The sequence below is a fragment of the Dipodomys spectabilis genome, unplaced genomic scaffold (genome assembly GCF_019054845.1).
Source record: "Dipodomys spectabilis isolate Male_0828 unplaced genomic scaffold, ASM1905484v1 ptg000069l, whole genome shotgun sequence".
NCBI classification, from domain to species: Eukaryota; Metazoa; Chordata; class Mammalia; order Rodentia; family Heteromyidae; genus Dipodomys; species Dipodomys spectabilis.
Window position 1 is genome coordinate 2434650 of NW_024870746.1, and position 11328 is coordinate 2445977.

The 11328-nt window shown below is 39.0% G+C and overlaps 1 protein-coding gene across 1 annotated transcript; it reads left to right on the top strand.

Moving 5' to 3' along the window:
* Positions 1 to 9904: 9904 nt before the first annotated feature.
* Positions 9905 to 11024, top strand: LOC122109564 (C-reactive protein). Its single transcript, XM_042682031.1, has 2 exons — positions 9905 to 10061; positions 10239 to 11024. The coding sequence occupies exons 1-2, from the start codon at positions 9983 to 9985 to the stop codon at positions 10850 to 10852; spliced, it is 693 nt and encodes a 230-aa protein (XP_042537965.1). The 5' UTR covers positions 9905 to 9982; the 3' UTR covers positions 10853 to 11024.
* Positions 11025 to 11328: the final 304 nt, after the last annotated feature.

Sequence of the window (11328 nt, forward strand, 5' to 3'; positions counted from 1 at the left end):
TCTCCCTCTCCCTCCCCCCCACCTCTTTGTTTTCCAGTCATGGGGCCTGAACACTGAGACTGGGCACTGTCCCTCAGTTCTTCAGCTCAAGGCTAGCACTCTACCACTTGAGCCACAGCACTCTCTCTCTCTCTCTCTCTCTCTCTCTCTCTCTCTGTTTTCCAGTCATGGGGCCTGAACTCCGAAACTGGGCGGTGTCCCTCAGCTCTTCAGCTCAAGGCTAGCGCTCTACACTTAAGCCACAGAGCCACTTCTGGCTTCTTCTGCTTATGTGGTGCTGAGGAATCAAACCCAGGGCCTCATGCATGCAAGATAAGCACTCTACCACTGAGCCACCTTCCCAGCCCAGTAATGCCAATTCTTAAGAGGCTTTCCAAGGCAGCCCTGTTAATTGAATTTAAATGTTAAGCTTACTGTTAATTGTATGAGTGCCCTTAACTTTCCTTACAAAGAATTAATTGGTTTAATTTTAGAAGCTGAATGTTCTGTAAATAAATTGCACTAGAGAGTCTTCTCATTCTATTGTTTGACAATGTTTTGTGTTGAAGAACACAAAGCAGAATAGAATGGTTTTATTGGAAAGAAAAACATGCTCTATGTAAGATTCATTATGTTTAGTAGTTTATTTTGGTAGTCCTTGGAACTTTGGTCAAAAAGCTTCCACTATATATTTTTTTATCCGAGCTTAAGTCTTTTGTAAAATTCCAAATTGCTGTTTGATTGTGTCCAAAGGAATTCTCTTGTAAGCTTTCTTGAACACTTTGATGATTGCTCTTTATTGGCTGTCAGAACAAAGTACCACACATTAAGTAGCTTATAACAGCAGTTAGTTTGGGGACTAGCAATCCAAAAGTATGCATGCATTTGCACGTGTGTACACACACACACACAAATGTATAGATAGGTGCATGTAAGCATATATATGTATATATGTATGTATGACATCTCTCTCAAATACATATATAATGTATGTATAATATATGCATATGTGTGTATATGCATATGTATATGTAACATATATTCTCTCTAACATATATATACATGTACATATATACACATCTACATGTGTATATTTGAAGGACAAAATTTGTAATTCAGGTCACCAAAGCACACAATTTAAATTTTTTTATTTCAAAAGATAAAATTTTACTATCTATATTTAATAATACTAAATTATTCAGATATTGGAAACATTTGCACCACATGATTTTTCATTATAATTAAGTATACATAAGAAGTTTGTTGATGAATAATTAATTTTTTTATTTTCAAGGAATACATCTTACTACTTAGATTTGTGCTCCCAAAGACTATTATAAAAGCCACTAAGGCATAAATTATGGAAAGAATCTGTGATATAGATTACTAAAACCAACAAGCTCCAAATTAAAATGATGTAGATGAACATGATTATTGATTTTTATAACATTGTAAAAATCAGATGACATAAATTATTCTGTTTCTTATTACTTAATTTGTGATAATCCAATGTAATGTGAGGCTAAAATGTTATGAAGCAAGAAGTACCATAAAAGTCATGATATTTCTTCTAGAAATGCCTGTGAAAGCATGTACCTAACACTGGGGTTGTCTCCCAGGGATAAGTAAATCAGAATAAAGTATTAATATTTTGGCATGCTGTGCATGCTTGTAATCCCAGAATTTGGGTGATTAAGGCAGGAGAATTGAGATGTCAAAGCCAGTCTCATATATGTGGTAAGATCCCATCTGAAAAAAGTAAAAGAACCATGTAAGACATGATTCTACTATCTCCATTAGACATTGTGGTTAAATTTTATACATCTGAAGAGAAAGTTGTAGACTCTCAAAGTTAATCTGTGTAGAGGCTATGATGGGGCATACTTTTGTACAGTGGAAAGCATTGTCCTGAAACATGAGCTGGCAAGACAGCCTTTGAGATGGCTTAGAACAGATGCGTGCTTAGATGGCTCAGTTCCACAAGAGTCACTTGGAATCAGAGGATTTTAAAATCTATTCCCTTAGAAAGTCTTTGCACATCAAAATATCATGAGTGTTTCAGCTTGACTAAACCTGTATCTCATGTGGAACCTTAGTAGCAAGAGACTGGGAAATGTCATATTGTAGCTTACGAGGGATGATAGATTAGAACATCAAACTTGAAGGGAATATGGATGTAAACTGAGCCAAGGACTCCCATAGACATTAAAGAGATGTCCGGCACTTAATTCTGAACAAATTCAATACCTCATCTGTGTGCATGTGCATGCATACATGTGTGTGTAGGTGTATGTGTGTATGTGTATGTGGATATTTATCATCATGGTTTGTAAATCTCCTGCAAGTTAGACTAGCTGGCCCATATGTATATAGTCTTGTGAAGACAATAAGATGATGCTTGGGCCGCCAGCTATAGATAATGAAACGATCCAACTGTTGAGTGAGGAACTGAGTCATAAAAATCACTAAAGCATGACTCCTGCAAAAGACAGGTGGACAGATCCAGGCATCTCTTTCTTTAAGGACTTTCTCAGATTCCATGCAACTTGTCATGTTGGTTATTTTTGTTTCCTTTCCTCTATTTCAGGTTTATTTTAGAAAGTAAAAGCAAAAACAAAACCTAAAATGAAAAAGTCTATGGGTTTACTCAGAAGAGAGACAGCAAATAAATAGAGTAGAACTGATGAGACACATTGATTGATCAGGTAGGAGGCCAAGACATTGAAATAATCTTTGAGAAAGTGAAAGTCTAAATCTCCAGTCAGCAAGAGGAATGAAATGAATGGGTTGCTGGGCCCTTAATTCTTCAGTCATAAAAGCACATTGGGAATTATGGTTAAAAAGCAGGGCACTTTCAGGTGCATTTATTCATAAGTATTCCCAGGTGGACCTTGCCCTCAACACCATTGTTTTGGTATGTCTTCTCATCCCTATTCCGGTGGATGGATATGCTTTACAAGTCTTCCCAGCCCTTTTCTTATGATAACAAGGTCTCTGCTCTTTATCCCAGTGTGGTTTCTATAAATCTGACTACACTTTATCTGGATTTAGGTATATTATTCCTCCATTTATAATTTTAAACCAAGACTGAGAGGTCATCTAGTTTGAGAAGGAGTCAAAGGCAGAGACACAGGATTGCTTGGATTCCTTGTTCTAGTTCTTCATAAGCAATATCTTCTCAGGAAGTCCTGAAAAGATGACTTCTGAGGACCTGTACGCAGTGTTTTTTCCCCATCATGCTATGCCACCATTCTGAGATCTAAATTAGCAGCTTTTAGGTGTATAGCTATTTATTGTACATCTTCAGGGATCTTTTTTTTCTGTAGAAAATCTTATTTATGTGTTTTGTTGCCCAATATTAAGGGATATTCCCACAAATGACATCATAAATAAATGACCTCATTAGGTTTGAAATCTCCTGTGAATGTTTCTCATTGCCAGTATTTCTGCTATAAAATAACTTTTATGAAGTAATCTGTGTGCAGAAAATCTTGTACAGAATGAGAGGTATTCTGGGGAAGATCTAGTTTGAGCATATCATTCAAAATTTGTGTGATGGAGCAATTAAAAAAAACTCTGGCAATGATCATAAAACCATTCAAGCATATTGAATTGCAAAAACCAAATATAGGAGTTTGCCTGAAACTAAAAGATAAATCTTAGCCAATAAAAAGTATATAAAGAAAGATTGAATGATGGAGACAACCAATGCCTCAAGATGATGAAGGACGAGGGCTGAGAATACCGTTCAGTGATGGTGCACCTGCCTAGCATGCAAGAGACCCTAGGTTCGATCCTAGCACTAGCAAAAAAACAAAACAAAACAGACAAGAGGGAAAGCACAGCAATTACTTCTAAGATGGAACACATGGCTAGCGGGACTGAGAGGGAGCATATTCAGTAGTCAATTCTTTCAGCTTGTTGTATTCTTCTTGGTAGAGTACTTTGTAATAACTGCTTGGTGGCAGATGAGAAATGCATGAATGTCACTCCTGTTTTTACACTGATGTCATACCTCACTTATTAAATGAGTTACCCTATGTTTCAGAAACAAGTGCCACAGGCATATTGAGTGCGTGAGTGACCAATGGTGGCACTAGAATTTCTGCATACAAGCAGCTAAGGAGTAGCAGTGTGGCTTGGAGGACGAACGAGGGGCCTGACATTGATGGCACATTGGCATAGTTAGCACATTTTATTAGTTTTTTTTTTTTGGTCCATTGTGGGGCTTGAACTCTGGGCTTAGGTGCTGTCCCTGCGCTCTTCAGCTCAAGGCTAGCATTCTACCACTTGAGTCATAGTGCCACTTCCGGTTTTCTGGTGGTTTATTGGAGGTAAGGGTCTCATAGACTTTCCTGCCCGGGCTGGCTTTGAACCAAGATCTTCAGATCTCAGCTTCCTGAGTAGTTAGCATTACAGGCATGAGCCACCGACACCCAGCTTATTTACTTAGTTTTTATTTAAATGCAGTCATCCCTTCTTAAGTAGGTTCTGACTTTGTTAATTATGCAAGATAATGATGTGACAGAGAGAAATGTTGCTTGATGATGACTTAGAATGTGCAAGAAACTAAACAAGTGATTTCTTAAAGATGTATTTGGCTGTGTGGCTATTGTAGAGTAAGCTTCATTTCAGAAATCTGCTTAGGGTGATTATGAAGACAAAACAATTGGGAGGGCCTGGGATACCTTTCCCAAGCATGTTTGCCTGGCTCAAATATAATTCCTCAGCAGAAAGCTACAGTTACAACCTCTGTAGAACCAGTCATTCTGCTCCAAGTGTGCTTCTGAGATTGTGTCAGTGAGAAATCTCTGGAGTGTCAGAAACAAAGTCCAAAAGGGACAGGTGGGAGTCAAGAGCTTGTGATAATGTAGGAAGGAGAAGAAACCCACATCAGGGAAGGCCCAGATATGGTGATCAGCAGTGTCAACCTCGCAGTTTTCTGAACAGTTCAGGAGGTTAACAGATGATGAGGTGGTGTCCTGTTAGATGGGTAAACTCATAGACTTAATCCCTCAATTAAATCTCAGTGAATCCAAGACTTCTCCCAAGTGAATTTATAGACTCAGGGAAACTGACATCAATTCACTGGCATCTTGAAATGAAAAAAAAAAAAAAAACCTCACAAGATTTTATTCAGCCATCTTATTCTCTTAGGCATTATGGAGTTGCTATTATTGCCTTTGGAAACATTGGATCCTGAATTTTGGGGGAAATCATTTTGTCTACAATGTTTGATTTAGTGAGTGTGATATTGGCTTGTATTAGATATTTGTGTGGTGTGGAGTCAGTGGTGTGATGATCTTGTGTGTCCCATTAAACTCATGGAATACTTTAAAGGAAGGGCTTATTCAACTTTATTGGACTTGAAGGAACCGTACCTCATTTAGCAAAAAAAAAAAACCCCTCAGGTTACAGAGGCTGAAGGAAGCTGACTTTTGAGACTATGTGGTATGACTCTCTGAGACAAGCAAAACTGGAAACTGAGAAGGAGGCATTTTGAGTCTAATGTCTTTGGATTTTTAACTCACAAGGGTGAGACAACTTGTCTTTAGACTTTAATTCATTTGGACTTTACTTACAAGGGAATTTTATTTTTGGATTTTTTAATCCCTCCTTAGAATTTAATAATGAAAAGATTTTATCTTAAGATTTGGGGAATTTATGTGTTATTGACATTCATTACTGAATATTGTCATTTAATTTCAGTGCAGAACTTTTGATGGAACTATATCAGAGAATATGGCTACAATTAATTTGGGTCCAGAAAATAATAGGGAGCAAATTTTCTCATGGACTTATAGCTAATTTAATTAACCTATTGCTCTGACTCACATTAACTAGCAACAGTCATGATGGATTTTAAAAGAGCACCAACGATCGTCTTATCTTTGGTCATTGACTGATCCTGATGGATAAAATGAACAGAAAGCAGAGCTATTTTTGGATAAAATGTTTATACCCTACTCTTTGATGGAAGTAGCCTTAGAGAAAACTCCCCGGCCATGTTTCTCTTACATGAATTCCTCTTTCTGGAATAGGGGAGATAAGTAGTGCCCTGCACAGTTCTTCTCAGCTCTGCTTTCAGTGATAGCAAATGAGCATCTTGAAATCAACCATAGTGGGCGTATTTACACCATAGAAACGTTGCACATCAGGGGTTTTATACCGGAGATCTAGTTTACCAGTAGGCCACTGGGAAGAGAGACCTACCTCATTGATGATTTTGGGATAACATACTGAACTCATGCAAGTCACTCCATCCTGCTTCCCCCCTATTTGTCTCTCTGTCTCTGTCTTTGTCTGTCTGTCTCAGTCTGTGTGTGTTGGAGGTTTGTCCTGCCTGATGATAACAAATATTTGGATCTGCTTTGGGACATGTGGCAACTTTGACAATTTAAACATTGCTCCAGTGATGGGAAGTTAGCTGATCTGGCATGACCTGGGACTAGGTGATTAAAGCTGTCCTCTCTAGGTATAGGTATTACGCCATTTTTACCAACCAAGTCCCTTTGGGTTTCAAAATCTCTCATTTCTATTTCTCTGACTTCTATATTGGTTGAGAACAAAGACAGCAAGGGGATCAAGCAGTACACTGACACACGTTTTGCAGACTTCAACATTCCTACTTCCTCCCTTGAGTAGTTTGGAAGGTGAATGTACTTACATTTCTCTAATGGTTGCATAAAAATAGTCCTGTGTTTTACAATTGTATTTTTATTTTGAAAAATGATCCTACCAAGAATTAGAAATTGTATAATATATGTGTGTGTGTACCATACACACACACACACACACACACACACACACACATACAAACACACACACACACACACACACACATACACACCACTCAAGTAATTTGAAAAAAGCTTTATCTTTTGTCCCAGAGGCAAGCATGGTAATGAAATGATGTTGTATTTCTTACAGAGTTTGAACACAACATGTTTCCTTAATGATTTTTTTTATTTGGAATAGTTTTAAATTTGTAGATATGTTGCAAATAAAATATAGGGGTTCCATTAGCTTTCCATCCAATTGCCCCTAATAGTAACGTTTTACATTGCCAGGGCACACTTGTCAGAGCTGAACAATAGCATTAGTCCATTACTGTTAACTAAACTCCAGTCTTTCCCCAGGTTTCTCCATTTTTCATACTAATGATCTTTGCCTGTGTAAGGATGCAATGCAGGATCCTGCATTATATTTCCTCATCCTGTCTTTTTAGTCTGCACTGTGACAGCTGCCAAGCTTTCTCTTGTTTTTCATGACCTTGATAGTTTTGAGAAGTATTTGGTTTTGTCTGATATATCTCTCTATGTTTGGAATGATTATTCATTGTTTTTAATACTTATAAGCACAATAGATATCTAGATATATATCTATGTGTGCTGTATAAGATTGTTTTGATTTTTTTTTGGGGTCCGGTGGTGGGGCCTGAACTCTGGGCCTGGGTGCTGTCCCTCAGCTCTTCAGCTCAAGGCTAGCGCTCTACCACTTGAGCCACAGGGCCACTTCCGACTTTTTTTTCTGCTTATGTGGTGCTGAGGAATCGAACCCAGGGCCTCAGGCATGCAAGGCAAGCGCTGTACCACTGAGCCACCTTCCCAGCCCCGATTGTTTTGAATTTTTAAAATTGAATGTGAGCTACCATTTAAGTAGCTTATCATAATTTAATATTACTTTTGAGATCTATCTTGTTTTGAAATACACTTGTGCTCCAATATGATATATGTATTCCTAGAAATCTTCCTGGTCTGCATAATTGTGCATTAAAAATGGCAGGGCTGGGGGCTGGGAAGGTGGCTCAGTGGTAGAGCGCTTGCCTTGCATGCATGAGGCCCTGGGTTCGATTCCTCAGCACCACATAAGCAAAAAAAAAAAAAAAAAAGCCGGAAGTGGCGCTGTGGCTCAAGTGGTAGAGCGCTAGCCTTGAGCTGAAGAGCTGAAGGACAGTGCCCAGGCCCAGAGTTCAGGCCCCATGACCGGACCTAAAAAAAAAAAAATGGCAGGGCTGGTGGGATAATTAGATTCATAGATAATTAGAGGTAGGCCATTCAAAAGCCTATGCACCAGTGTATCAGAGGCTTAATATGAACATCCACAGTCTAATGGACTTATGACTGTAGTGTATGCTTCACAGATACTTCCACCAGTTTCACAATTAACGAGGCTGCAGCCTTTCAGTCCAGGGCTCTCATCAACTCCGTTGAGATGTCTTTCTTTGAAGGGCTATCATTTCCCATAGAGGCTGGGTTCATCAAAATTTAAAATCTGATTGTCTTTCAGTCATCAACAATTTGTATTATTATTATTATTATTTAACACAGAGAGAAATGTCTTGGCAGTGTATTCTTCAACACTTGCAGCATTACAATTAGCTTCACTGTGGAATGCAGAGCAAATTTCACAGCTACTAAGCCATGCATCATCATGAACGGACAGCGCTTAGGCAGACAGTTCAGCTTCTTCATTAAGACCTTCACATATTACTAAGGATTTCTCTTTAATCGTGAGAAATTATGGTCTTTGTTGCTTCATTGTTCACCTGTTGGGAGAGAAGACATAAGAATGAACACAGCCTCTATGTTCTATTAACATCATTCTTTAATTTCTACATCTACAGTTTACATATTATAATGAAGCATGTCCCCATTTGCACTTGATTTGTTGCAAAACAGGATGAATATATACTTTTTCTTTTTAACGGAGATAAAGGATTCCTTCATAATTAAGTATTTTCTCAATTGATGGACATTTAAATTTCATCTCCTGCCCATCCCCACAACAAGCAAGGCTGTGAAGAATTTCCTTATACATGTCTCAGAAATAGAGCAGTTAGATTATAGAGAAAGGACTTGTTTAATAGAACACCTACATCACTCTAAGGAGTGTTAGTATCTCTAGGATTTTGGGTCACTCAATGTATATGATAACCTTCCCATTTACTCATTTTATATCCTTAAATATTTTATAATAATCTCTAAATCAAAAGGTCCATTTCTGTTAGATTTACTTCCAGGTTTCTATGAGTTATACTGGTATTGTGACTGGGATCCTTCACATATTATATTGCCTAATTGATCACTTCTATGGAAAAAGATATTTTAATGTGCTTTATGATTATTATATTTTATGCATGTATGGTATATTGTATTTCATCAGCTGAATGAGAGAATGGATAAGATTTTTAGGGTTTCTGGAGACAAAGAAAGAAGTAAAGTAAGCATTTAGAAGCGTGAATTAGGTAACAACTGTAGCAAGATTGCTAGGCAGTGTAGAGGGACAGCTTAAATTCTATGAATAAAAGAAATACAAGTCACTCAGAATCCTCCCTGAAGCTTCATATATTCAGAAAACAATCTGAAGAAATTCTGACACAATGGTACATTTGTGATTAGATACATGTTTTCCTAGACTGAAGATCTTTGAATAAATATACTCAACCGGCCAAGAAAAATTTGTTCTTGGCTCAGGGAATGATATGTTTGTTTTCTTCATTTCCTAATCTGAAAACAAGCAGCTCCTGTCAGGGGTTAATGATTATGTCCATCTCCATAAGCTGTCATCCTTCCTCCATCAAGTGAACTCTATGAGTTGGGTAGTATTGAAGATGCAGGGATCGCATGCACATAGAAGGCCATTTGTGCATTAAATTAAGATCTCCCATTGTTCTCAGAGGATAGGGAGCCAAAGCAGAACATTGGGCAGTTTCTTCACTTTGAATTGGCAATTCAGTAGTCACAGGAATTCGTAATAAATAACCCACATTGATTTCTCTGTCCCAGAATGATTTTTGCTTCCCTTCCTACCAGAGCCCTGACATTTGCCCAAGAGGCAGTGTTAGAAAATCATTTACAAAGAGGTACAGACTCCTCTTTTGCTGTGGATATAAATCCAAGTAGGATAGGATAGGTGTGAGGCAAGGAATCCGGGGGATTTAGTTCCTCAGCTTTCAGACAAAGACATTTTCTCCAAGGGCATAAACCCAGACCTCGTAACCATGGCAGCAGGGATGATGGAGAAGCTGCTCTGGTGCTTCTTGGTCTCCATTAGCTTCTCTGATGCTTTTGGCCAGACAGGTAGGGGCTACTTATGCTATGCCAGAGATTTGGTCTGGAGGATAGGAGTAGGTGTGTAATGCTGTAGCCAGGAAAAGGGGTCAGTTTGTTTCTTGATCCCGAATTGTATTTGCAAATAAGGGACAAACCTTTTGGTCTGATAACTTTTTCCTTTCTACTTGTTTTTCTGTCTCACAGACCTATCTAAGAAGGCCTTCGTATTTCCAAAAGAGACAGATAATTCTTATGTATCTTTGGAAGGACAGTTAATGAAGCCTCTAAAAGCCTTCACTGTGTGTCTCCAGATGTACACTGAGCTGAGCAAGACCCGTGGGTTCAGCATTTTCTCTTATGCCACCAAGAAACAACCTAATGAGATCCTCATATTTTGGTCGAAGAATAGAGGATATGCTTTTGGTGTGGGTGGGCCTGAAGTATTATTCAAGGCTGCTGAAATTCCTGCGGCTCCAGTCCACATCTGTGCCAGCTGGGAATCTGTCACCGGGATTGCAGAGCTCTGGGTAGATGGGAGGCCCAGGGTCAGGATGAGTCTGAACAAGGGATACACTGTGCAGCCAGAGGCAAGCATTATCCTGGGACAAGAACAGGATTCGTTTGGCGGGAGCTTTGATACAAACCAATCTTTGGTGGGTGACATTGGAAATGTGAACATGTGGGACTTTGTGCTATCACCAGACGAGATCAACACAGTGTATGTTGGTGGGACCCTCAGCCCCACTGTCCTGAACTGGCAGTCATTGAAGTATAAGGCAAACGGTGAAGTGTTTATCAAACCTCAGCTGTGGCCCTGACACACTGTCTTGGGTCCTGAATGTGCCTCACGAGGATTTCACCTCAGGAGCCTTGTGTCTCAGGTACATGTTGCAAGCATTCTCTGTAAACAGGTCACAGAGGATGTAATTTAAGTATTTGGCTTGGGAACTTGTGAACTACATTGGGACGCTTTATCCACAAGAATCATAATTGCAGATGTTTTTGCTCATGTGTGTGTGTGTGTGTGTGTGTGTGTGTGTGTGTGTGTGTGTGCCAGTCCTGGGGCTAAAAATCAGGACCTGGGCACAGACTCTGAGTTTTTGTGCTTAAGGCTAGTGCACTACCACTTGAGCCACAGCTCCACTTCTGGTCTGTCAGTGGTTAATTAGAGATAAAAGTCACACAGACTTTCCTGCCTGGGCTGATTTCAAACTGCCATCCTCAGATCTCAGCCCTCTGAGTAGCTGGGATTACAAGTGTGAACCATTGGTGCTTGGCCCTATTTTTTTTAATT